Source organism: Podarcis liolepis (genome assembly GCF_965112155.1).
Source record: "Podarcis liolepis genome assembly, chromosome: 8".
Lineage (NCBI taxonomy): Eukaryota > Metazoa > Chordata > Lepidosauria > Squamata > Lacertidae > Podarcis > Podarcis liolepis.
The window spans coordinates 89,702,188-89,729,992 of NC_139560.1; the positions used below are offsets into that span (position 1 = coordinate 89,702,188).

General features: G+C 42.5%; 2 protein-coding genes across 4 annotated transcripts in view; both read left to right on the forward strand.

Annotated features, from left to right (window-relative positions):
* Positions 1-27,805, forward strand: part of LOC310713831 (uncharacterized protein) — a gene marked incomplete at its 3' end in the record, with an annotated part of 476,441 nt that overhangs the window by 351,882 nt on the left and 96,754 nt on the right. The window lies entirely within an intron of this gene.
* OLFM4 (olfactomedin 4) lies at positions 75-27,558 on the forward strand. 3 transcript variants are annotated; one of them, XM_083519468.1, is made up of 6 exons: positions 75-328; positions 3,005-3,157; positions 16,167-16,379; positions 17,308-17,461; positions 24,696-26,194; positions 26,587-27,558. In XM_083519468.1, exons 1-5 carry the CDS (start codon positions 242-244, stop codon positions 25,502-25,504), a joined length of 1,416 nt encoding a protein of 471 aa, XP_083375594.1. In that variant the 5' UTR covers positions 75-241; the 3' UTR covers positions 25,505-26,194; positions 26,587-27,558. The 3 variants fall into 3 exon arrangements, with proteins under 3 accessions (XP_083375594.1, XP_083375593.1, XP_083375592.1); XM_083519467.1 differs by lacking the exon at positions 75-328 and having other exon boundaries at positions 2,153-3,157; XM_083519466.1 differs by lacking the exon at positions 75-328 and having other exon boundaries at positions 2,153-3,157; positions 24,696-27,558.

Sequence of the window (27,805 nt, forward strand, 5' to 3'; positions counted from 1 at the left end):
ATCACTCTGATAAGATGTTGGCCGTAACAAAAGGGGTTTTGCAAGAACTATTGCGGACAAACAATGAAATAAATGTTCTTGTTCAGTTGCTGGTGGTATTGTGACTCACACTTCTGATTTTGTCATCCACCCAGTTGCACAAATTCCTTCTAAGCGCAAGCCCCCTGAAGGGAAATCCCCAGACCACGCTATAAAGAGACTTCCCTCTCCATGCTTCATCAGATGTGTCCAAGCTGTGGAGATGAAGTCCATCAGTGCAGCTGGGCTGCTGTTTCTTCTGCAAAGTGCAGTTGCAGCAAATGTCACTGCAGCAAGGCCAACAACTGGGGTAAGAGATGTCTCTTGATTATTTATCATTAACTCCATATATTGTAGTTCTTTTCCTTCTGGCATAATCATCACAATATTATTCAGGTTAAATTGGGTGAGAGTGTTCAAAAGCCGCTGATTCCCAACTAAGTGCTGTGGTAGGTTTTCCAAAAAGCATCCCCCAAAAGATAGGGGAGGTCAGGAGGGAAGCAAAGGGTGGGGGGTTATTTTATATTTGTGTTGCTGTTGGTGTTTATATTATACCATCACAGTATACAGGAGGACAGGACCCTGCCCCAAAGGCCTTACAATTTAGAACTCACCACAGAGCAGACAACACAGTAAGAAGAGGGGAAAGGGAGGCAGGGATGAATTTGGCTTTATTTCAGTGACACCAAATTTATAGCCAATAGAACAGCATGCCCTTCAACATTTCCCTGATGAAAATAGGGATGTCCCATTCCATAATGCTCATTTTACTATTTATTTACACATCTTACTGGGTTGCCCCAGCTACTCTGGGCAGCTTCCAACTTATATAAAAACAAAAAAAGATTAAACATTAAAGGATTGCCTTCAGATGGCTCAGGGGTCAGATAACTCCATACCCTCCAACATTTCTCCAATGAAAATAGGGACATCCTAAGGAAATGGAGGACATTCCAGGATCAAAGCAGAAATGGGAATGGCTCCTCTAAATCAAGGATGTCCCTGGAAAATAGAGACACTTGGAGTGTCTGGAATAGGTTTTATGAATCTTCTTACTAAAAATATTATTATTATTATTATTATTATTATTATTATTATTATTATTATTATTATTTATATACTAAATATAAAATATGTAAGAACTATCTACTGGGTCACAAAAAATAGCAAGCAAGACCATAAAATTTGAATTGGTTGGAAATAAATCTGTTGCAAACCCTTGCAGGAAGGCGGGGTGGATGGGAGAGAAATCCTAGGTTCTTTCATGCTATCTGATCTCATCCAGGGAAGGTTCCCAGCATTCCAAACAACTGTGACCAAGAAACAGAACGCAGGGTGAGCAGTTTAGAAACATAAGAGTTGCACCTGCAATTTTGGACAAGGTTGCAGAGGCACCTGGTCCACCCCTGACCCTTGATGACCCTTCCACCACAGGCTTAGCTTCAAAAAGTCATTGAGTGAAAAGTAGCTGCAGGTGAGCCAGGCTTTCTCTGTTGAGACTTCTGTAGGTTTCACCAGGCAGAGGAAGCTGGAGAAGAATGCAGAGCTGTCTGTTGTTGTTCTATGCCTGCCTTGTCTCTTCTTTAGCAGAGCAGGCACAATTTGCTTTTAGGGAACCTGCCTGCTCTCTCTGCAGGTGTTGCAGGAGCCTACATGTGCCTCATCTCACTGAGGGATGGGAAGATCCAAGGGCATGGTACTTCTCCATATTCAGTTTCCATTCAAAGGAGGGATCGCTGGAACCTTAAAATATTGGATCATACTTGAGCTTATGTATAAATGTTAGCATAACTGGAGGTAGACAGCTTTAGTGCTCAAACAAAGCAAGTTCCTGTGTCCCATATTAAATATCCAGCAAGGCATCTCTGCATCTCCAGATACTGTTTGTATTTACAGGAAACACCACCCCTCTGCCTCAACCCACTGACATTCTGTGTCTTTTCTCAGTCTCTCTTGCTCCCCAATTCAGAACTTCAACTTGGGTTATTTGCTGTGTACACGTTACCAGCTTGTTGTGTTATTCTTTTTCTCAATTCAGACCAAATCTGGTTTGGGGAAAAACCTGTCAAAAGGTAGTATTCCATATTGCAGGATGCTAACGATGCTTGTACACAGTGGGAGTGCACTGCATGCAAGGCATTCCAAGATGCCTTGGAATGCATCACCCTTGGCTGCAGGGAGGTATCTTTCCTACCCCCTTCTTCGTCTTAAAACAATCTTTTAAGAGTTATCTGCCACTGAGGGACATAATCTGAATCTTCCAGACTCTGGCCAGCTATTGCCTTTAGGTAAATAGGAAAACCCACAAGAATATTCTCAAGTCAGAGCTTGGCCTATGTGTGGCGAGGAGCACAAAGCAGCCCAGGGCCTGGTGGCAGCAGAACAAGGCCTTTTGTCCCCATTTTTAAGTGGAGGAGGCTCCAAAGAGTCCAGTTGTTCTGGAGGAGAAAGCAATATATATTTACAGTTCCAAGCACTGACAAATCAGGGGACAGTTTTGGGAGCAGGACAAGGGACTACAGCCCCTTCAGTTATGCTTTTTTTCATTTTTTATTTTAAAAGAATCCTCCAGTTTCTGGAGTGAGAGTGAGGAGTGGAATTTGCCACCAGCTTCTCAGAGCCTAGAGGCCATGTTCAGTGTGAGGGAACAGGGAGTTGGGCCAGGTTTTGCTTTTTCATGTCAAACAACAACACAACAACAGCAATGGTGGTGTGGTAATTATAGAATTATGAGTACGGTACTTTGGGGAATTACTGATGTACTGTAAATATCTAGCCTCTTTTCTTCACTTTGAACTTGCTTGAGCACACAACATGAAGAGGGAAAAGGAGTGCTCAACAGGAATGACACCCACTAAATAGATTTTGTTTCTTATCAATGACCAATGAAGTCAAACAGGCCAGTTGTTCTCTCAGGCTTTTACCCTTTTGTGTCAATAATTGTATAACATTCATGTTGTTTCCCCCAACCTCAATTTTCTTGCAGCCATTTGCTAATGTGACTGGTTCTGTGGATGACCACAAAGTTTGCCGATGTTCCGTCTTCTTACCAGACACCACATTCCCTGTGCAGAGAATGGAGAGCCTTGAGATCTTAGCCCAACAGCTCTCAAATAAATTTGAGAGTGAGCTTTCAAAAGTAAGTTACTTTAAAAAATAAATAAAAGTATACACCTCTGTAGTCAGCACATATAGTTTCTGTTTTTTTAAAACTAAGTTGAGAGAGAGAGGGAGGGAGAAATCAGCTCCCATTTGTTTCACAGGGTCTGTGCAGAATAGCTTCTCAGTAGATAGTGCACAGTGACGTTACACAACCTTCTATATTTTTCTGGTCTAATTGGCAACTGCAGGCTTTAATCTGTTTGATTAAGCACCTAAGACTTTGGCTCCTGCAGTTTAATCAGATAATCTTAATCAGTTAGCCTGTGAATTAAGGGACCACTTGATCATTGCTGTTATAATTCTGGTGTGTTATTGGCAGTGTTGCTATTATCATTTTATTTCTTATGCCACACCCTCGCATAAGAGCTCTGGGTGACTGATAGGTCACCCTGTTCCAAGGACAGGTGCAGCTAGCAAACCAGTCAAAGCTGAGCCAACCACTCAGGGCACATGAGCACCTACGGCTTGGAAGCACCCCCAGACTACAAACCTGTTCTTTTAGGGGGAGTGGCACCCCATGTGGAACATGACATTCACCTATTTCTTGGAACCAGAGTCTCTGTCTTATCAGAATTCAACCTCAGTTTACTGGCCGTCATCCAACCCATCCCAGTGTTCAGGCATCATTCCAGCACTTGCACAGCCCTTTCTGATTTGGATAGTATGAAGAGAAAGAGTTGATTTTCATCAGCATGCTGATGGTAACATGCTTCAAATATCCAGATGAGGCCATCCAATGGATTAAAATAGATGTTGACTAGCATGGGAGACAAAACAGAACTTGCCATGGGGTTGAACAGAAGTCAGAAACACAAAGGAAAAGATTAAAAATGGCCTTTCCTTCAAAGAACGAGAGTTAGCTTTGTCACATTGCATTGTAACCTATACTTCCTTTAACTTTCAAAAAGGCACATGTCCTGAGGTTCTGTGCAGGCGTAATTAATAAAATCAGAGGTTAAAAAGCAGCCAGTTAATCAAGTGAAATGTTTTCCTTGGTTGAGAACCCCACATTAAGCATATTGCTTAACATACTGGGGTTGAGGGGTGTCTGTGGATACAGAATCTACTGATTAGCCTCGCTTTTACTGTAACAGCAGGGGAAGCTCCTGTTATTATTGTGGCAGGTAGTCATGGGGGAAAGCAAGGTGGATCTTCTCACATAAAAGAAGGTTGATAATAGCCTGATACTCCTCCTTTTTGTCTGAAAATATTGCAAGACCTGAAGGTGGGGGATTCAACAGCTCCCTCTGCCTTGTGAAGCTGCACAACAGTGGGTTGTTTTCATGTGGTCATGAGGCTGTCTAATTAAAGCAAAGCTGCTTAGCCTTTTGCTGTTTTGTGGTTTGCTTTAGGAATTCTGCTGCCTTTCCCTTGCAACATTCATTAAAATCCCCACATATAAGCCCCAACATCTGTAATTTCGAGGAAGTGGGGGTGGGTGAGGTTTGGGGGTGGAAATACCTCATGCAGCCAAGAACCAGCATTTGACATTGGCTGCTTGATGAAAAATATGCAGGGTTTCAATTAGGTGTCCAGGAGATATTATTTGACTGCTCCAGGAACCAGACGTCGTAACAAATGAAGTGTCCTTGAATTAATCAGGAGGAAAGACAGAACACTAAATTATAAATTCTGGCCATAAATATTAATAAACTTTCTAACAGTATAATCAGGAAGAGATAAGAAGTTTAAGCATAAAAAAAAATCTACAACAGGGAGGTGGTGGAGACAGAGACAGTTCTCTGGGAACATTTGTTTTTTGCTTAAACAATTTTCTTTAAAGTAATAGGAATTATGACACACCTGCCCAGGGTGAGGCTTACGTATGTTCACCTCTGTCCTCTTGTTGACGAATGTCCCTGTCTGCAGAGGAGAAGAGAGGATCCTAGCCCAGGAAGGAGTTGTGTTGGCTGAATGGGAACCACGAAGAGCCAGGGCAAGGAAACACCAACTGATAGTGGACGATCTGGCCCTAGATGCCAAGAATCTCCATAAATTTGTCTAATCCATGCAGGTGCCATCACTGCCTCTTGTGTGAGTGAATCTCACAGTGTATATATATACAGCATAGCACCAACTACTAGGGGCAGAGGTGTCTTCAGCCCCCTCAATATTTTTTTCTCCATTTTGAGAGGGAGAAGGAGGCCGAGCACCAAGCCGCCTCCTGCTCCCCCTCCTGCCAACAGGGACATCACTGATTGACAGAAGCTGCCTCGGCTTCTGATGTCAATCCATGACCTCCTGTTTCGATTGCTGCCAAGCCTCCAACAAGGCCTGCTAAGGCTGCTGATGTCTTCCAGGAAGCCAAGCTGCACTTCCGGAAGTGCACTTATTCTTTTTTCCTTTTTTTTGAGTTTTAAATGCTTTGTTGTATTACATACTAAGTAACATAAATAGTCATTGGAAATAAAAAAATAGAAGGAAATAAACAAGTACTCAATCCATGATTAATACACATTGTAAAAAAAGAAAAAAGAAAAGAAAAACGATTGGTGATTAAATTCACCATGACCTCCGATTCACCTGTTGTGTTACCCTCATTACATTTTTAACTACACACTGAACTTTATCTCCTCTATGTTGTTCCATTTCATTTGTAAGATTCTTCTATTACCCACAGAAAGTCAATATATAGAGTTTATTTAAAAGAACATTGTAGAAACATAAATCTGCTGGCAGGTCCGGATTGACTTTCTCTGGAAGTGCACTTCAAGGCACAAGCTACTTGAAGTACATCACTGGCTGCTACAAGGATACTCTCCCCTCAGGGGCTGTCCTCGCCCCCCCTTATGCACCGGAGCCCAGCAGAGAAGAAGCGTGGCATCGGTGCCAGCACTCCTTCTCTTAGCCACTCCCCCCCACACACCTGAGTCAGTCCTGAGTCAGTTGGGAGTGGAGCTGTGGCCTGGCAGTGGTGGGCCAGATCCGAGGAAGCGGCCTCTACTATTTCCTGGTGTGCTGGAGATCAGTGGAGGAGAAGCACAGCCACAGCTCCTCCCCGTCCCCTCCACACTTGGCATCATGCCCCGGATCCAATGGTAAGAAGGTTGGCAGGTATGGGGGGGCAGAGCAAGAGACCAAGTGGCTGTGGCCGTAGCGTTGTGGTTTGGGTATGGGGGTACGAGATGTGAAGAGGCATCAGTGGTGTTGGGCGGGCGAGAGGGCAAGAAATGTTGGACCAACGTTGAAGCATATGCTGACTTAATGTCATGATGTCACACACGCAACATCTGCCCCCTCAATCTCACCCGCAAATTGGCACCTCTGATAATGCCACATGTGAAGAAGTCCTTTCCTTTCTCTGTCCTGAATCTTCTGACATTCAGCTTCACTGGATGGTCCATGGGTTATAGTGTTATGCCTGCCATGCGTAACTTTATAGACCTCTGTCATTTCTCTCCTTACTCCTTAAACCTTCTCTCTAAGTTAAAGAGCCCCAAATGTTGTATCCTTTCCTCCTAAGGGAGGTGCTCCATCCCCTTGATAATTTTGATTGCCAGTTTCTGAACTTTTCCAACTCTACAATATCCTTTTTTCAGGTGAGGTGACCAGAACTGTCCAGGTACAGTAATGCCATAGATTTGTATAATGGCCTTATGATACTGGTAGATTTCTTTTCAGTTCCCTTCCTAATGATCACTTGCATGGAATTTGCATCTTTCACAGCTGCCATACACTGGGTTGAAAGCTGTCCACTGTGACCTATGCGGCCTAGGACCCTCGTACCTACAGGACCGCCTCTCCTGGTATGCCCCGCGGAGGACCTTAAGGTCCACAAATAACAACACTTTGGAGGTCCCAAGCCACAAGGTGGTTAGATTGGTCTCAGCTAGGACCAGAGCCTTTTCAATACTGGCCCCACTCTGTCACAAGAGACCAGGGCCCTGCGGGACTTGACATCTTTCCGCACGGCCTGCAAGACAGAGCCGTTCCGCCTGGCCTTTGGTTTGGACTCAGTCTGACCCTTATGTTTCCCTCCCCTTATGGTTTTGATTTATGGGCTACTATTAAAATGAGGCTGCATTTTAAATGGTATTTTAACCCGTATTTTAATAAACTGGGTTCCCCCCCCATTATGTTTTATTGTAATTTTATTGGTGTTAGCCGCCCTGAGCCCAGCTCTGGCCAGGGAGGGCGGGGTATAATAAAAATTTAGTAGTAGTAGTAGTAGTAGTAGTAGTAGTAGTAAGTTAGTGAGACAGGACTGACCCTTGCTGAAGCCAGTTTGTTCATCTTCAGCAGGACTTTCATCTGTATTCTTGGTAATTCTATCTTTAACAATGCTTTTCACCAGTTTTAATGTAACCAGCCTGTAGTTCCCTGGATCCAGCCTGGATCCTTTTTTAAAAACGGTATTACCCTGGCCACTAACTAGTCTTCAGGTACAGAGGCTGATCTTAGAGACAAGTTAAATATTTTTGTGAGAAGGTCAGCAATTTCTCTCTCTCCCTCTCTCTCTCTACATACAATACATAAAGTTAAAGGGACCCCTGACCATTAGGTCCAGTCGTGGCCGCCTCTGGGGTTGCGGCGCTCATCTCGCTTTAATGGCTGAGGGAGCCGGTGTACAACTTCCGGGTCATGTGGTCAGCATGACTAAGCCGCTTCTGGCGAACCAGAGCAGTGCACGGAAATGCCGTTTACCTTCCCGCCAGAGCAGTACCTATTTATCTATTTGCACTTTTTTGACGTGCTAGGTTGGCAGGAGCAGGGACCGAGCAATGGGAGCTCACCCCGTCGCTGGGATTCAAACTGCCAACCTTCTGATCAGCAAGTCCTAGGCTCTCTGGTTTAACACACAGTGCCACCCGCGTCCCTTACATACAATACATACATACATACATACATTTCAGTTTATAAAAAATATTTTGACAGTAATTTCATGTTTGAGTCATTTAAGATCTCTTGGGTGGATAACATCCAGACTTGCAGATTTTTTAAAGGTTTTTTCCCTCTCAATAAGATCTAGAACTTTGTCTCTTGTAACCACTATTTCTTCCTCAGACTGAAAGTTTATTCAGGCACAGAGATCTGTGCTATAGGCTTTTCTATGAAGATAGATGCAAATGATTCATTCAGCTTCTCTGCCATCTCCTTCTCTTGTTTAGCACACCTTTGATTTCCTTGTCACCCAAAGGTCCACCTCTCTAACTGTGGGATGGGATTTAATAGGCAGGAGAGGATATATTAATTGCAATTTATTCCTCCAGGGCCCATGTATGAGGGTTGAACATACATTTAAAATATGGGCCTGAATAAAGTTTACAATCCCATCCTGAACAGAAAAATTGGAAGTATAGGAATTAGGCTGTGAAGGCTTTCTCACCTGACTTCACAAAGAATCAGACAACAGACTGAGAATCGCATAATCATAGAACTGTAGAGGGTCATCTATTCCAGCAGTGACAGATTTCTTGCAGAAGTTAAGAAGGGATGGTCAAGGACTAAAATCAGCCATTTGGTTCATTCTTAATGGGGTCCCACTTGTAGGACTACAAAAATAATTTAACAACCTACATGAATAATTTTGATAGGAACTTTTTAAAAATCATTTTAATCATTTGTGCTTACTAGTGAATTATCTTGAGCTATTCAGCAAAATTACAGAAAAAGTCGTCTTCCCAGTTGAAAGCTGTTTAAGGATAGTTTTAAACAATGAAATTTCTGAAACCAAACAGTGTTGTTCTCCTGTGGAGCACTATGTGATTAAAGTTATGGTAGCTGGAAAAAGAAACCCCCCAGCCCTGCCCCAAACCTTTGTGGCTCCGCAGTCCAGCTGGACAATTCAGCCTAGCAGGGCAACAAACCCTCAAGCTAGATGCAGAGCGACACATCGTCTGACAATCAATCAATCAATCAGAACTTTATTAGCAAAGCCAACAGGCCACAGCTATACAAGAATTAAAAATAGAATAAAATAAACATAAAGAGGGGATAAAAACAAACAAAAGGAGGTCCGTCAGATGAACACGTCTGTCACTCAGATGGTGGCCCTCAATTTCACAGCTCTCTCGATGTACCTTGCGACCTTCTCTGTTGTCTGACTGTCCGTATCAGATAAGAGAAAGAACAGTATAATGTCTTGTGGACGGCCGGGGTTGGGGAGAATGAGTGGAGTAATAATCTCATTCCTTAGGTCTTTATAAAGGGGGCAGGATAGGAGGACGTGGGACACTGTTTCCGTGTTACCATCTCTGCATGGGCAGAGTCGTTTTTCAAATGGAGTCTTTTGGTAACGACCTTCGAGTACGGCAGAGGGAAGAACATCCCATCTAGCCAATGTAAAGGCGCGCCTGTATTTTGGGATGGTTAATTTAGACAAATATGAAGCTGGGAAGTCAAAGTGGGCAGGGGGAAAGTAAGTATACCATGGACACATTTTCTTTAGAATAGTCAGGTTGTTTTGCCGTTCAATGTCTTTCAGGCGCTGGCCTATTAGGCTCTTTGCTTTACTAAGGCCCATTGATAGTAGGGATTGCGAATGCAGACCGCATGTAAGGAGTTTTTGATGCACAGTTTTGAACCACATGCTTTTATGAGGGTCTTGCATTACTAGAGGCAGTAGACCGGGTGGATTTAGATTAAGGCGAAGCCAATAGTTGAGTGTTCTTTGCCAGGTCTGAGTTTCTACAGATGGGAGGCAGGCCTCGAGTCGTAAAGCTGCGTTTGGGACACAGGAGGGGACACCGAATATCTGCCTTAGGAATTTAGACTGAACAGTTTCAAGACTTGAGCAGTGGTTCCCCGTCCATATTTGTGCCCCATACAGTAACTGCGCCAGAGGTTTTGCCTGAAAGACTTCAAAGGCTGCTGGGATATATCTGCCCCCCTTCGTGTAAAAGAAGCGCGACAGCATCTTAATGCTTTGAGCTGCTTTTTCTTTGGCATATTTTTGATGGACATCCCAGGACCCGGTCGACTGGAAGACGATACCCAGATATTTAAAGGCTTTAACCTGTTCGATTGTCTGGTTGTCCATCCTCCAGCTATACTGTCTGCATTTCCTTCCAAAAACCATGATTTTGGTTTTCTGATAGTTTATTACCAGTTGCTCTCTCCTACAGTATGCTGAAAATTCACCTATGAGCCTATTTAAGCATATTCTTGTTCGAGATAGAAGTATCGCATCATCAGCATACAAAAGCACAGATATTGATTTGTCAGCCAGTTTGGGGGCATGGAAGTCCGGAGATGACAAGCAGTTAACCATATCATTGATGTAAAAGTTGAATAGAACTGGGGCCAGGATGCAACCTTGCTTGACCCCCTTGCTGACAGGAACTGGTCCTATAAGATGGCCATTTAACGAAGTTCTTACATACAACACCGTGTCTTTATATAAACAGCTAATCAAAAATAATAGTCTTTTGTCTATACTTGATGCGCTCAATTTGTCCCAGAGTCTTGCACGTGGAATTGAATCAAAGGCAGCCTTTAGATCGATAAAGGCTGCGTATAGCACCCCACGGGATTTTTTGGCATATTTGTCAATTAGGTAGGCTAGGGTGAAGCAATGGTCTATGGTGGATCTGCCTTGCCTGAAACCCACCTGCTCTTCCGCTAAAATAGCTTCAGTTTCCAGCCAGCTGGTTAGCTTAATATAAAGATGTTTGGCATATAGTTTGCTGGGTATGGGCAGAAGGCTGATTGGTCTATAGCTCGCCGGGTCTGGCATAGGTCCTTTTTTATAGATTGGAATAACTATTGCCTCTGTCCAGCCATCTGGAAGTAGACCCGTTGAGTCAATCCAGGAAAATAGAGATGCCAACAGGGGGGCCCACCAGCCAATGTTAGACTTCAGAAGTTCAGCAGGGATATAATCGTTCCCTGGGGCCTTATTGTTCTTTAATTGTGCGATTAGGTTCTCAACTTCCTTTGCAGTTACTGGTGGCCAATGAGGTAGGTCCTCCAATTGGATGCGTAGTTTATAATGTTGGACTTCCTGGTCATGAAACAAGGATTGAAAATGACGCAACCACTCCATTGGTTCCACTGTACAGATGGAATTGGTGCGCTCCTGGTCCAATAGACCAGATATGGTTCGCCAAAAGCAAGTAGTATCTTTCTCGTGCGATGCCTTAACCAAGCTTTGCCATGCGGCTCGTTCAGCTTCCAATTTCTTTCTCCTTAATAATTGTTTGTAGGACCGTCTCACATAAATATAAGCATTAAGTAGGGTGGCAGTCCCTAATTTCCTATATCTCTGGTAGGCTGTTCTCGTTTGTCTCCTTGTTTTCCTGCACTCCAGGTCAAACCAGCTAGCTCCGTCCTTTGCCCTCTTTGTGGCGGAGCTGTGTATCGCTGTTGTTAAGTGGGATTTCAGTCTTTCCAAAAGTAATTTAAAGCGTTCCATGATCGCGTCTACTGAATTGCCTGTCACAATAGCGGATCGAATAAGCTTTAACTCTGCTGACTGAAGGAGGAGGGTTAGATTTTCATTCAGTATTGGGGACCATTTGAGTCTTTTGGGAGCAAGTATACCCAAGTTTGCAGAAGGTATATATTGTGGCTCGGCAATAGAATAGTCAAAAGGCCGACCTGCAAGCTCTAGAGTTAGAGGTAGGTGGTCACTCAGTGTATTGTGGCCTACTTGGAACTTCCTCACAAAGCTGTAGGCAAATCTTGAGATTAGAATATAATCTATGACGCTTCCCCCTGCCTTGGAAAAATGGGTATATTCCCCGGGGCGATCCCCCTCTATGTTGCCGTTTAATATCAGCAGTTCCCTCCGTCTGGCAGCCTGCACTAAGCAGAGACCTGAAGAATTGCTTCTGCTATCTTTGGACAGTCGTGTCGCACCAATATCCGTCTGTTCTTCAGGGTCCATAAATAGGTTGAAATGAGTGTATAGACTGTTGTCATCTGTTCCTATACGAGCGTTGAAATCTCCACACACAATAGTCAGGGCAGACGGGTAAGTAGATTCAAGAGGTTCTAAAAACGCCTCTAGTTCAGCCCATGAAGCCTTGGCAACAGGGTTTTTTTGGCCTGGGGGAATATAGACATTGACCAGCAGAAGAGTAGTTCTCTTGAGGCTAAGTAAAGTGGCTGTTGCTAAGGAATTGCAGCTGGGTAGGGCTGTTAGAGAGTGCGCCAGCTCCGTGGAAATGAAGCAAGCTAGGCCGCCACTAGATCTGCCGCCCTTTAGAGATGGAGAGGCAGGCAGGTAGTGGCAGTTATATCCATTGAGAGATATGGGATCATTCTGCCATGTCTCCTGAAAGAAGATGATGTCAAATTGCTTGAGGTAGCACAAAAATTGTTGGTTATTTTTCTTGGCGTGCCAACCCGCGATATTCCAAGACAGCACTTTTAGGCCCCGGGCCCTTCGAGGAGCTGGATCTATGTCACCACCACGTCCAGCAGTTCTTTGGTGTCTAAAAAAACACACCCGTTGGCTCTTTTCGAGGATGACTGCTTGGAGAGAGTGTAGTGATCCTCTCTTCTTGGTGATTTGGGGCTAGGTTTTGGATTAGGGGGGGAGGCTAATTCATTCGGAGACAGTTTAAGGTAGCTATGCCAGGAGCTTTGAGATTTCACACATTGATTTGGTTTTACTTTATTATACATCACAGGGGGCTCAGATTGTAATTCCACGTCTACACATTTAAAGGTACCTCCCACTGTCTTCTTATCCACTAGACATTTGGGAGATATGGGCTGCACATAAGGGTCCTTCATTGTCTCACCTTGGTCATCCTTTTTTGCTAGTCTGCTTCGAAGTATATCAAGTCTTTTCAAGATCTCAGTTTGGGCTGGAGAATGCAGTGACCAGAAACGCTTTATCAGCGAGAGTTCTTCCTCCCAAGCGGAGTCCTCACTATCACACGTGAGAGGCCAGGCACCAGTTGGATGTGGGGCTTCCTTTTTTTCGTTTGGTACTGTTTGATGGAGCTGATCCTGCTGGAACTTATGCTTTCTATTTTGGTGGATTTGATGGTTGGTTTTTTTCCTTTTGTGAACTTCCATTCCTATACTCTTGGTCCCCATCAGAGAGGATAAGGGTGCTCTGTTCTCAAATGTTCTTAATAGGACTATTCTTTCTTTTTTAAATAGGGTTTTAGCTCTAAACATAAAACTGGCCAAATTATGATCTAAAAAAGTAATCAATGCTCGTACCGAGCAATCATCTTGATGTAGATACTCTATAGCGGCTATGTCAGTTGCTTTTACTACCCCCGGTAAAATGCCACTTATAATGGACAAGAAATGGTCTATACGGTCCGCCCCTACATAAAATCTGGGCGGTTTGGGGTAATTAGCAAAGACAAGCTTTTGAGGGGTTAGGACTAACCTCCATTCTCTTTTGGGACACAACATCTGTCGAGCTTGGGAGGGGTGGTTCCCCTCAGTGGTTTGGAACGCCAGCTCACCTCTGTCTGCAGATTCTATGGTGGCCATAAGAGGACTCTGAGGCAGTATGACTGTAGATGGATTAGATTCTTTGTCCCAGCTCGGAGTTAATTCTTCAGGGCTTGGTTTAGATTCTATTTTGCGTGTCTCATTGATGGCACTCGAGTTAGATTTGTTTGTTCCACTTGTGGAGAGGGATGGGAGAAGGTTAAAAAGCTTCTGCCAATATTTTTTGCAAGTACAGTGAGTTGTCTTAGACCGCCTTAGGTTTTTCATGTTTTTGCTTTTCTTCGTCTTGCGCTCAGCTTTTTTCCTCCGAGGTTTGGGGGACAGTAATGGATCCGGGTTGACTAGGGGATTTGTACTCTGGTCTGAAGCGCTCACATGTTGTTTAAAATTGTCCACTAGAGTCAGGTGGAGCCCGTTTGTTATCGCTAAGAAATTTTTGACGTTAAGGAGATCCGTAGAAATCTGGTGTATCTGCTCCCGAAGATAATCACCCCGCGTTTCTGTTCCGTTGTCGTTGGCTTTCAGCCAATAGGTTGAGAGGTCACTTCCAAGTTCCAGCGGTGACACCTGAGGATTAGCGTCAGGAGTGTTGGCTGTATTAGCCTTTGTAGCATTCTCTGCTATGGCAAGTTCTTGGGCCAGGTTTATTGGATGGTTTGTCCTCTTGTTGTTTGTTTGCAGGTCCTTTAGCTGTGTTGACCAATCCAGCACTGTGGGTGGCAAAGGCATGGCTACATCTAGAATACTCTCCTTCTGAGTTCTCTTACTCGAGTCTTTTTGAGGAAAGTAGCTAATAATTTTACTTTGACTCCCTCGGCGCTCCATCGGGCACTGCGGAGAGTTAAGCAAAATTCCTTGGTCCTTATATTTTTTCCTAGTGAGGACCATAGTGGATATGTGAGTATATGTGGATATATGGTAAAAGCAAAAGTCCCCTTAGAGTAATTGTCGAGTTAAACTTGCCTTATGTTTCTTGGAATTATAGCTGCTTCAGTTCCTTCCTTCTTCTTTTTTTGTAAATAAAAAGCTCGGCGTCTGACATAATCTTGGCAGATAACAGATCGGGTCAGACATGAAAACAAAGCTTTTCTACAGGGGTGTTAAAGATACTCACTTATTTATGAGAATTGTTTATACAGGAAAAATAAAGAGCTTTTTGAGGCTTCTGTTTCATAGTTGAGGTCATTTGGTAAAGACATAAAATAAATGCAACCTCATTTGTTATTGTTCTATATAAAAACATTATTCAAGCCATCACCTTTCTTATTATTTCCAGCAGCAAATGATTGATGGATCTTGTAAATGCATAAGTGTTCTTGAAAATGGCTAGGTGCCCCAGGCACTACACTTCCAAGCATCTGTTTGAGACATGCTTATATTGCACCGTTATGTCCTCTTGTAATCTCACACTGGAATCACAATGCTGAGGATTTCTTTTATACAGTCAATCATTCTGACATGAAAACCTATTAAATATCACAGTCTGAAGGGTTAACTAGAGGGTGACATGATCCGAAAAGAACCTGTATGGCTTTGGATTGTTCACCAAATGTACTCAGCTAACAGAACTGTACAAATGATACCTTTGGTGATAAGCTAAATCTAAACATTGTTCATTTTTTACTTTTTACTATGATTCCAGTTACAGATAGGTAGCCGTGTTGGTCTGCCATAGTCAAAATAAAGAAATTCCTTCCAGTAGCACCTTAAAGACCAACCAAGAACTAACTTAGTTGGTCTTTAAGGTGCTACTGGAAGGAATTTTTTTACTATGATGTTCCCATACACCCTGAGTTCACATTCTTCCAGGTTTCATTCCCCTAACCCTCCTGAAAATTCAACCAGCCCCACTCCCTAATTTCTGTTCTGTGAAGGCCTATTCAGTTCCACATACTTTGCAGGAATCTCAGCAACCAATTTGAACTGGGTGGTTCAAACTTCTTCCCTTCCCTGTGATAGGTGATGCCATGATAGTTAACTGGTGTGAAATAAAAGGAAGGCTGTAATGCAGATCATGTGTCCTATACATCCATTTCGTTTGTAGTTACAGGCAGGGACTCTTGGGGTTCTCTGCCTTGTCCCAGGGGCATCTGGTTCCGAGAATGGGACTTTACCTTGTTAATTTCCATGGATACTCAGTACTCAGGCTTCCAAAACATCTTTAGCTATAGAAAGGAGCGTGTGTATGCAGTGTTGGCCCCTGCAATTGGTAAGGTAGGTAATCTATGTAAATGTATTTCTGCCTAAAAGCTCTTGTGATCGATGGCACTTGATTGATGAATTCACCAGATTTTTTTTTAAAGTATGGATAAGGATCATCTATGTCATTCTGTCACAGTTGGAGGCACTTTTCTGTTGAACTCAATAAAAATTAAAACCCACTGAGAAAAATGTAGCTGAACAGTGATTACACTTTCCCTATCCTGCAGACATTCTTCTTTGTCTTTATTTTTAGACCAGAATCCACAGCAATGTTATATAAGCTTCTGTGCTCAGTGGTACCCAAGTAATCATATTTTGATCTTGGCGAGATTACAGAGGTGCAGTGGGGCAAAACTTATCTTTTTAAAAGGTATCTTAAATACATTTTCTAAAATGGAATACATTCCTGTGTATATGTATAGATTACCAAGTACACCAAAGAAATTGCAATGTATGAAAAAAAGATTGTAAACCTAACCATCAAGATTGAGCGCATGGAGAAGATGAGCATTTCTTACACTGAACTGGACTTCCAACTGATGAAACTGGAAATCAGTGAAATGGAGAGGCTAGTCACACAGCTGAAAAGTACACTAATGGGAAGCAATGTGATTGTTGAGCAGCTGTATGGAGAGGTATGCTAAAAGCTTTGTTAAGACCACAGTTTCTCCTGATAAAATCTTCAGTAGCTTTAATATGATTCTCCTGAAATTATGCACATATAGCCAAAGGTAGAAATTATTCCCTCCCTTCCTAGCCAGTTTACACAAGGACTGGAAAATATGGCTGGTCCATGAATAAGAGAATAGTGTCAAGGATGAAACAGTGGGGCTGGAATAAGGGTCAAGAGTAAGGGGGAGAAGGATCCAGGCCCTAAGGAGGAAATGGGAGCTATATGGTCCAGAATAATTACCATGGACCAATCAAAAGCTCCACAAGTAGCCTGCTCTGTAAAAAAATTAGTAACTATTCCCACACTGAGCACTGAAAAGAATTCATAAATTTGCATCCAATCGCTCACTCATTTTGTTCAAGGCATTTCACAGTAAAAGAACAAAACCACGCACACAAAACAAAACAGGAAGTTAAAGCAAATTAGTAACCTTATCCTAAGCTATTTGCAAAAGCCAAAAGATTTCTATGTGACACTGAGTACCTGTCATACATCTATCTACATTAATGGTAATGGCATAAAATTTATTGTTAGAAATGCACAATTTCTAATTACAGTGGTACCTCAGGTTACATACGCTTCAGGTTGCAGACTCCGCAAACCCAGAAATAGTACCTTGGGTTAAGAACTTTGCTTCAGAATGAGAACAGAAATCGCACAGCGGCAGCCCAGCGGCAGCGGGAGGCCCCATTAGCTAAAGTGGTACCTCAGGTTAAGAACAGTTTCAGGTTAAGAACGGACCTCCGGAATGAATTAAGTACTTAACCCAAGGTACCACTGTACTTACTGCACTCTTGGTAACATCCTTTATTAAAATATCAGCAAAAAATGAGTTTGCAAAACAAACTTGAGCATAACCAAAAGTCACTCCTACCATTTTATGTGCCTAGATTAAGAATTTGAGTCTTATGGTGAATGAACTGGAATCGCTGGATAAGCATAACATCCTTGCAGTCCGCCGAGAAATTCTGGCTCTAAAGAATAAATTGCAAGAATGTGAAGCGAATACAAACCAGAGCACCACCAGCCACTACATCCCTCCTGGTAAGTATTTGTTTTGTTAGATGATGGAACCTATGTTGCAGAAGTATATTTTCATATTTTCCATTCTTGGAGGGCAGGGTAAATAATTAGATCTGAGGCTTCTTTCCTGAAAACTTTTCATTTTGTTACATATATTGTGAATGAATTATCTTTAGTATTCATTTGCCCAGCCCTCAGCATGTCACACTGTGGCCATTTTCATCCTTCCTTGCAGTGAATGAGAAAAAGAGCAGAGAGGAGGAGGACCAGGCAATTAATGGAGAAATTCTTCATTTTGCAATGAAACAGGGATTAAAATGCTTCTGAAAGTAAATAAGTAAATAATATCCTAACCAACCAGAAGTAAGCCATTTTGAACTCTAAAAGGAAAGGGGAGGCCTCAATTTCAGCAGCACCTTGTAAGGTTTGGGACTTCAAAACACTGGATGGCATGGTGACATCATGTGATTGACAGTGGGTGGCCTTTCCCATCTATCAAATTTGGCCTGCAACACCAATCCTGATAATGATTAGGTTGTGGAGCTAAAGGCTCCCGACCCCTTAGATTGTTCCAGGTTGTGTGTGACTGCAACTCTAAAAAACACTGAGACATGACTTGGTACCTAAATGAAGCCACATGGTAAAATGCGCAGAAAAATGCTGGAATAAAACACTTCCCCGCTGGTCAAAAGTACAAAGAACGGTCAAAATTTTGACTTCAGTTTATTAAGCAGATTGCTTGCAAGGTTCCTGAATGAGTCTCCCACCCTACCCAACCCGTTGAGCTTTAGCTCAATGACTCTTACCACATTCCAGAATGGCTCCTAATTTTGGAGGCGGGGGACCTTTGTCAGAGGTAGCAAGATTTAGTGATAACTCACTGATGCCAGAATTTAATACATTCAAGTTATCTACATAACATAATGGAGGATCTTGTTAATCTTTCTGCAGTGACTCTCTTCTGAAACTTCCTTTGTGATCTCCTGCTCATCATAACCTTGGGAAATACATTTCCTGCACTATCAGTATGCTTGCAGTATGCTAATGAAATGGGCCATAGGGGAAATCAGTCTCAGATAATCACCATGGCAAAGTGTAGAAGACACTTCAATGACCACAGATTAACCATCAGGTAGTGTAGTGGCTTCTGTTATGCTCTTGGACGACTCCCTTCATCTCAGTTGGGCTTATTCAGAAAATCTTCTGGTGAACAGCACACCATTCTGCTGAACTATCTGTGCTGCCATTTTCACAGGACCCAGGATTTGCCCTCTGAGTAGGCGGCTGCTGCCCATTCCCTGGTGATGGGACAGTCTCTGGTACTTTACATTCTTGTGGGGACCTGTGACCCTCGAGTGTTGTTGGGCTGCAGCCACCATTGTCCTAACGTGCGTGTTCAGTGGCTAGAGAGGATGGGATTTGTAGTCTAATAATATCTAGAGGCCCACAGGAAACCGTCCCTGGATTATAAGGTACAAAGTGGGTCAGGAAAAAAGTTACGTGTTTTGTATGAAGGGCAATTCATCTCAGAAAGATCTTATTATTTTTGTTCACCACATGCTTCTGTTTCCTTGCTAGAAGGATAAATGAAGTGATGGAAGACAAAGTTTCATTGTTCAAAACACCTTCTTGAACTTACTTGCCTTTCAGGCAGCAGCTGCATTTTCTCTCTGAAGGATGAGGAACCCTTTTGTCTGTCAGGTCAAGTGGGGCTGGGGAGAGAGAGATTTAAAACATACCCACATACACAAAAGATCTGAAACAACACCTCTGAAGCCCAGAAAGGGCATTACTCTCCTTCAAGAAACAGCTAAAAAACTTGAATTTTGGGTCACACAGTTGTGTGTGCAGGAGGAGAGGCTCTATGCTTTTTGCACTAGTCATATTCCCACACACAAAAATCTCTCCCACTAGGTGTATTTTCATCCTTTTTGGGGGCCTTGCTGGATGAGCTTTCACAATAAATATACATCTGTATGGGGAAAGCAGTCAGAGTAAGTCTGAACAAAAGAAACTAGTCTGCCACTAATTTGTTTAAAATTACTGCCTTCCACAACAAGGCTACTTTTCCATATTATTTTAAAACAAGGCTGTTGGCGGTTTAGTGTTACCTACATTTGCATGTAATCTCTAATTTGCCCCTGACTTGACTGCAACACCCAGTCAGCTGGGGAGCAGGAGGACCCTGTAATTTCCCTTACTTTCTAAGTGGGTGGGGGCTTTGTGGGTTTACAGCTTCCTTGCACTCATTGAAGCAGGTGAGAGCAGATAGTTAAGTACATTCTCCCAGCAAACTTAGCTCCATGTGTATATCTGCCAGCCCATTTGGCTTCCATTTGCTTTGGGTTCATCTTATATTTATAATGTTTGTATTAAACTGGGTGGTTTTTTTGTCCTGATTCCAATGCTTTCCTTTTTCTCCTCTCTCTTTCCTTGATATTTTGTGGCGGGTGTGAAGAGTGCCTAGGAAATCCCAGAGCTGTCTAAGCTTATGAATCTAATGAGACTATATAAAGTTTAACGGCTATGGCAGAGCTTTAGAAAGTCACCTCGTGAGATGCTCTGTTGTAAAGCTTCTCTTGTGGCTGTGCTCAATAGAGTGGATTAGCCTAGTTTGCAGCAATGTTAAAACAAAATTTGTCCTCCATTTTGCTTGCAAATTTCTAACTCAATGCTCATTCCAAGGAAGAAAAAAGCATTTGGCATACTGAATTACACCCTCATTTTCTGAAGAACATTTTGGCAAATCGTTGACATTTTCATCTGTTTAACGATTCTCCCCTCCAAAAATAGTCTTTTGTCTTATCTACACAATTACTTCACTGTAGATCAGTGCTAAATAAAAGCATATTTGATATGCCTCTGACTTCTAGCATGGCCACTGACTACTGTAAACATGATTATAATGCCATGAACAAGTGCACCTGTTTCAAAAAAGGGAGCTGCTGCCTTGTAGGTGCATCTGCCCTCTTTACACATGCACACCTTATAGATAAGATGGCAGGGTATTGTTGTTTCCTGTAGTGTTTTCTAATGTGAAAAAGTGTTTTACAAGTCTAATGTCATTTATACTTTCCTGTGAGACTGAGAAGTAATCAATGGTTGCTGGTGTAACTCAGTTGGTAGAGCATGAGTCTCTTAATCTCAGGATCATGGGTTCGAGCCCCATGTTAGGCAAAAGATTCCTAGATGACCCTAGGGGTTGCTCCAACTCTACAATTCTATGATTCTATGCCCAATGAGCTTCAGGGCTGAGTAGGAATCTTAATGGAGCTATCCTATGTCCATGGCTGTAGCCAGGATTTTTGTTAGGGGGGCAGGCTTTTGTTAGGGGAGGGAGAACCTCACATGTGTAATGATTTGTAGAGATTTTGATTGCTTTATGGGGGGCGGATGCCCCCCTGCCCCCTGGCTATGCCCATGCCTACACCTGTCCTGTTTCTGGGAAGCTGTTGCCTAAAGCAGTCAAATGTGCTAGTGACACCTGCCTGTCTGTCTCCACCTCTTCTCCCTTCTCCCTTTCCCTTCATGTAAAGTTATGATGAAAGCTTCTTGCAGTCTAAGTCTTAGACTTAGACAATTCAGGAAAGAGCAAGAAAGAGTGTTTTAGCATGGATCTCATTAAGCTTATTTCAGTTTTATCCTGCTTTAGCTTTCATGACTTACTTCAAAGACTCCTGAGAATAGTGAAAGTGCTTAAAATTTCTTTGTTTGGTGATGGCCTTGATGGTTTAGCAAGTACAGTGGTGCCCCGCAAGACGAATGCCTCGCAAGACGGAAAACTCGCTAGACGAAAGAGTTTTCCGTTTTGGAGGTGCTTCGCAAAACGAATCTCCTATGGACTTGCTTCGCAAGACGAAAATGTCTTGCAAGTTCCTGTGGGTTTTTTCCCTTCCCCCCTTTTTCTAAGCCGCTAAGCCGCTTATCACCTGAGCCGATAAGCCACTAAAAGCCGCTAATAGTGCTAATAGCGCTAATCCGCTAATCCGTCAATGGGCTTGCTTCGCAAGACGAAAAAACCGCTAGACGAAGAGAATCACAGAACGGATTCTTTTCGTCTTGTGAGGCACCACTGTACGTGAAAAGGGTCCAGAGAGGAGTATGCTCATTTCCTTCCAATTTGCAGAAGGTGGTCTGAAGCAGGGAGCCTGCTGTACTTTGGGAAAACCTTTGAGAGCCGTGTTTCTCCAGGGATCTGAAAAGCATGTATGGAAGTCTCCCTGCTTCAGAAGATTGCTTTCCCTGTGCTAAAAGGTGATGGGAAAGGTGACAGAGGGATGCAGCTCGTGGATATATCCTTGCTGCCTGTCCCACTCTTGCGTTTCCTGAGCTCAAAATGTAGTGCTTGAAGATGACTTAAAGCATTTGTCTTTCAGGGCAAAGGCTTGTGCTCAAATCATTTCCACCACAATGACTTTCAGTCTTTGCCATTTAAGAAAGGGAAGAAAGATCCCTGGTTCCTCTCCCAGAACTGCAGTCCTCAGTATCTGGAAAAGCACCCATATACTCTCTTAGTGCCCCTTCAAACATTGCAAGGATTGTGGGTACATGTGTGTGAATATGCTGTGTGCTTCTGAGATTCCCTGAAATTTGTAAGTGCTTTGCTAAGCTTTTCCTGATGACTGTGTACATGTCATGGGAAAGTGTGAGGGGTCGCCGATATCTGTGAGTTATACTTGAGGTGAAAGAAAGACTAGCATGGCTCCAGCATATTGTGGGGGACCACAGGAGTTTACTAAGTATATGAACATATATCTGCTAATTCCCCTAGTTGTGTGTGGAACATTTCTTGACTCCCCTGCATTGACATGCATGCTGTCCCATGGTCAAGCTTTGAAAACAAGTGACAGCTTGAATAATGGATGTACATTTATTTCTTATGTCTTCCAATATTTACAAAGTGAGAGGATGCTTTGTTTTCTTCTACTCCCCTCCACCCCACCCTGTTCTGCTCAGTATGCCAACATTAAAGAAACTCAACAGCAACACAGTATTCAAATCTAGTACAAGAAATGGATAACCTACCCTGACTATTTGTGTGCATGTTGTGTGCATGTTGAAAAGGCTGTTTTGTTTTTAAAAAGAAAAGCCTAGACTGGATATTGAACCTCAAACAATGTTTGATCTTAATAAACCAAACCCACTTCTAACTTTAATAATTCATGTATTATTTCATAAGTAAAGAACAAACAAATGTTCAGGAAAGAGATCTCTTTAAGGGGAAAAATAAGATCTTCTTATTTCTTTTGTACCATAAAAAGCCTTTTGGCTCAATACATGATTGTTTTTTATTTATGAAACAATGCATGAATTATTAAGATGAAGCTAGATCCGTGCTTGCTTTAATGACATGGAAAATTATTTTAGGCTGAATCTCTGCAACTTGCTGTGGACATTTTTATATCTTTTTTGCAGCTTTTTAAAAAGTAAATTGCAGATTTATGCATGCCGTTAATAAGCATTTAATTTGAAAATAACATTACTGATTTAGGTGCACTAATTCAGTCAATGTGTTGACAGTTAAGGGCAAACTATAAATTATAGTGGCTTCTCTGCTGTGTAAAGAGCTCCCATTGTTTTAGCGAGCTGGTAAGTGGCACAACATTTAGCAGTAAACCCAGATCATAAAACTACATATTATATTCCTGTATTGTGCTGATGGAGGTATATATAACTCTAAGTACAGAAATGTAGGTATGCCAAGAGCTGAGATCATGTTGATTGCATAAGGTCTGGAGCATGAAAGCTGTGAGTTGGGCAGTCCCCAGTTCAGTTCATGCCTTACCATGAACTCTCTCAGGGTTGGATTTGGCAACTCTCCCATCAATAGTCTGGGGATAGCAATCAACACTGGCCTGAGCTGTTGTAAGGGTGACTAAAGGCTCGTTCACACTTCCACTTGCCCCATGTCTAGAAAGCATGGGTCCCTGGGTTTTCCCAGGAACAAATGGAAGTGTGGATGAGCCCTGAGTAACATTTGTCTTATAGACTCACTACAATCAGATCAGGAGGTTGAACTCCACAACTTCATATTGTAGGTAGAAGATTGCATATTAAAGGACAAGATTTAGCTTTCTACCTGACATGCTAATTTTCTATGTGCAGGTGTTTTTTATTGTTGTTTTTGGAGGTGGAGGTTCTATCATGCACTTCTCCTGTGCATTCTGAAATAGTACAGCCTAGAGGCAGTTTTGCCAAATGGTAATATGTTTTGTGTAGAGCAATGATGGGAACCTATGGCCCTCCAGGAGTTGACTCCAGTTCCTATCAGCCCTAGCTAGAATGGGCAATGATCAGGGATGATGGGTTTTGTAGTTTAGTAATACCTGGAGGCCACAGGTTGCCCTCCCCCCGTCTAGAAACTCTTTAAAGTGTTATATAAATGCTTGATGTTGTTACGTTAACAACCATTTCTTTTCAATACTATTGACCCTGGGAATGCATTGTCCTCCTGTTTTAGCAATATGTTTGCTTGGGAGTCAGAATGGTGGATACAGTGGTGCCCCGCAAGACGAATGCCTCGCAAGACAAAAAACCCGCTAGACGAAAGGGTTTTCCGTTTTTTGATGCGCTTCGCAAGACGAATTTCCCTATGGGCTTGCTTCACAAAACGAAAAAGTCTTGCGAGTCTTGCGATTTTTTTCGCTCCCCCCCTTTTCTAAGCCGCTAAACTGCTAATAGCCTTTTAGCCGCTAAGCCGCTAATAGCCGCTAAGCCGCTAATAGCGCTAATCCGCTAAGCCACTAATAGGGTTGCTTCGCAAGACAAAAAAACCGCTAGACGAAGAGACTCGCGGAACGGATTAATTTCGTCTTGCGAGGCACCACTGTAAAGTCAATTCAATTCACATTTAAAGGCAAACCTGCTTAATCCACACTTTGCAAAACAATATGAGAACTGAAACACAGCCATCCTTCTGGACATGACACTCTTAGTCAATTTTGCCCGGAATGATTCATTTAATCTCTGGGGGGAAACCCCCGTGATTGCAATAGTTTTTCTCTAGATATGTTCCAAACTGATGCGTTGCCAAGACACCTGGTCTGGAGTGAGGGTCCTGTGACACGAGAGGTAATAACGAGCCAAGAGCAGGATGGGAGGTAGAAATGAGGGTGAGGAAGTGGTGGCGAGTGACTGAGGGCACAAAGCAAGTGAGAGGTGAAGATTTTAGAGACATAAGTTATTTCACTGCCAGAGATACTCAGAATCTTTGAACTGCATATGTGCAACACACTCTGTTTTTGGTTGGTTTCAGGAAGCTGCAGTCATGGTGGAATTGCAAATGCCAGCCAGCCCTTTGTGATTCAGCTAAACTGGAGAGGATTTGACTACAAATATGGTGCCTGGGGAAGATATACCTCTCCCCTGAACCCTGAAAAGGAGCTCTATTGGGTTGCACCACTGAACACTGATGGAAGATACCTGGAATATTATAGACTTCATGATTCCTTTGATAATTTATTGCTTTTCAGATACTCTAATCAATTTAGAATTCTATATGGCCAAGGCAGTGGCATGGTTGCTTACAACAACTATATGTATTTTAACCAACATGGCTCAAGAGATATGAGCAAACTAGATTTAAGCACCAATACTGTGGTGCTAAAGAAAACTCTTCCAGATGCTGCTTTTAACAATCGGTTCTCATATGCAGGGGTGTCATGGCAAGATCTGGATTTTGCTGTGGATGAGAATGGATTGTGGGTAATTTACTCAAAAGAAGATAGCACAGGTAATATCGTGATTAGCAGACTTAATGAAACAACTCTTGAGGTGATCAGTACATGGGAAACAAGGCAGTACAAGCCAGCCGTGTCCAATGCTTTTGTTGTGTGTGGTGTGCTCTATGCCACAAGGACCATCAATACTAGGAAGGAGGAAATATTTTACACATATGACACAAACACAGGAAGAGAAGGCAGAACAAGCATCACTCTAGATAAAATGCTAGAAACAATTCAGAGTATCAACTACAGCCCTATAGATGGGAAACTTTATGTGTTCAATGATGGCTACCTTGTTCAGCATCAGTTGACCTTCCAGACTCTTCCACAACAAAAGTGAAGCAGAGGAAGAGGGGAAAGCAGAGGTTTGACTTGTTTGTAACTCATTTGTACTATCTCCCAATATTGCTACTACATTTCTGAGGGGCGAGGGGAAGAAATGTAATATTAATTCATGGCAACATGGAGGTTTGGAAAACTTGGGGCAAGGTCCAGCCAATGTTGAACACTTAAATTTCAATTATTTCACCAGCCTTTGCTTTATTTCATTAAGCCTTTGCTTAACATTGCCATTGAAATGAGCAGGACTTAAAACTGCTTAAGCTTGGCTTGATTGTGCCCATAACAATACACCTTGCGTGGTTCAGACCAATTGTCCCTTTAGGTCAGTGTTCTTCCTATGTGTGATGCTCATGTCTGTTACTAGAGGGGGGGACCTGGTCTTTTTGGATTGGGGAAGGGGAATATATTCATCTCTACCTCAGGGCTTTTCTACTCCATATTATTTGCTATGCAGACTTAAAACATTTCCTCTTAAAGCACCACTACTGTTATTACATTTTCCCAGTGCTCAAATTGCAGTAGCTCATTGCAGTGAGAATTTGGTTCTGCTCCCAGGCTGTGGTTTGTGTGTGTCATAGGCACCACTTGGTTAGCATTTGTGGTATCAGAATAACACATGACAACTCCTTGTCTGTACTTTCTCCCCTATTCCTGTGCCTTATAGTGACATGTTTTATTCATGATTATAGTTTTAATCTGGGATTTTGTCTGGGACGCGGGTGGCACTGTGGGTAAAACCTCAGTGCCTAGGACTTGCCAATCGTATGGTCGGCGGTTCGAATCCCCGTGGCGGGGTGAGCTCCTGTCGTTCGGTCCCAGCTCCTGCCCACCTAGCAGTTCGAAAGCACCCTTAAGTGCAAGTAGATAAATAGGGACCGCTTTATAGCGGGAAGGTAAACGGCGTTTCCGTGTGCGGCGCTGGTGCTGGCTCGCCAGCTGCAGCTTCGTCACGCTGGCCACATGACCCGGAAGTGTCTTTGGACGGTGCCAGCTCACGGCCTTTAGAGCGAGATGAGCACGCAACCCCAGAGTCGGACACGACTGGCCTGTACGGGCAGGGGTGGTACCTTTACCTTATAGTTTTAAAATATTCTTTGAATGTCATCAACACTCATCTAGACTTACTAACAATAATGAAATGTTTTAAAGTGGAAAGTTATATAAATTGTAGACTGAGGACTCTTTCATCCCTCTCCAGCACTCTGAATGGTGCTTTGCAGCTTTGGATAGTAAGAATGAAACTGATAACTTTTTTTGGGTCAGGCCCTTTATGGTTACTACCCCTCTCCACTGACTCCCACAAGTATATCTTGTGAAATCTGGATGGGGCCTTAAAGTTGTTGCTCAGGGATATGTGGAAGGATCACAAAGGAAAAAATACAGTTAGTGGATAAGCTCATGAGGCACACTCCTTCTGTGAAAGCCCAGATAATAAAATTAACAAGAGCTACACAGCAAAGGATTGTTATGTTCATTTCAATGAGGCTTGCTCAAGAGAACAATCCACAAGGTAGATTGTGACCTTTATGTCCACACAGCATAATCCAAGCCAGGGTGTATGCAAAACAATTTGCCACTAATGTAAAAGTACTGCCAATTTTAGCCAAATATTAATCTATCTCTTTGGATAGATTCCAGTCCTCAAGCTTCTTGATGTGAAAAGAGTCCTGCAAAGGTAAAGATTTAGGCCAAATGGAGCCTTCCTTTTTTTGGACTGGAATATATAAAAAATGGCTCATTGCTGTTGTCCCTACTTTTGGAGGAAATGGGAGAGCACTACTAATTGTTTTATGAAAAGGGGGTCTTATTTGTGACATTTTGGACAAGAAATTCCAAGATACTGTGCAAACATTTGTAAACCCCTCCTATGTTGTGATCAATGAGTGAATAATTGATTTTTTTGTAGCAAGAAATTATAATATGCTATGCCATCTTTTGCATTTTTATTAATTATGAATAATTGTGATTAGAATTTTGAATGAACTACATACGGTAAATTTTCTATGACTTCTATATTTTGTAAATAAAAGAAAACTCTAGACCACCATCTAATACAGAATTTAGTGTGCTTAATCTCACAACTGTCTCTCTTCTACTTGTTCAGTGGTTTCTTCCTGCACGCTTCTGTTTGCCATATAAATTTCGAATAATGAATATTTAAAAAAACCCCCAAATTACAAGTAGATTCATAATATAACATGGAAGTTGTGTTAGCTTGGATACTGTAAGTGCATTTGCATAAATGTGATGCTTTGCATTATTCATGTTGAATGTGGGCTTATATTTATTTGGCACTGAA

Bases quoted from the DNA above. Each gene is read 5' to 3' on its own strand.
- OLFM4 (XM_083519466.1), top strand. From the start codon at position 2,897: ATGACCAATGAAGTCAAACAGGCCAGTTGTTCTCTCAGGCTTTTACCC. The intron at 3,158-16,166 runs GTAAGTTACTTT...GTATATGTATAG, and splicing joins TTGAGAGTGAGCTTTCAAAA to ATTACCAAGTACACCAAAGA. The intron at 17,462-24,695 runs GTAAGTATTTGT...GGTTGGTTTCAG, and splicing joins CAGCCACTACATCCCTCCTG to GAAGCTGCAGTCATGGTGGA.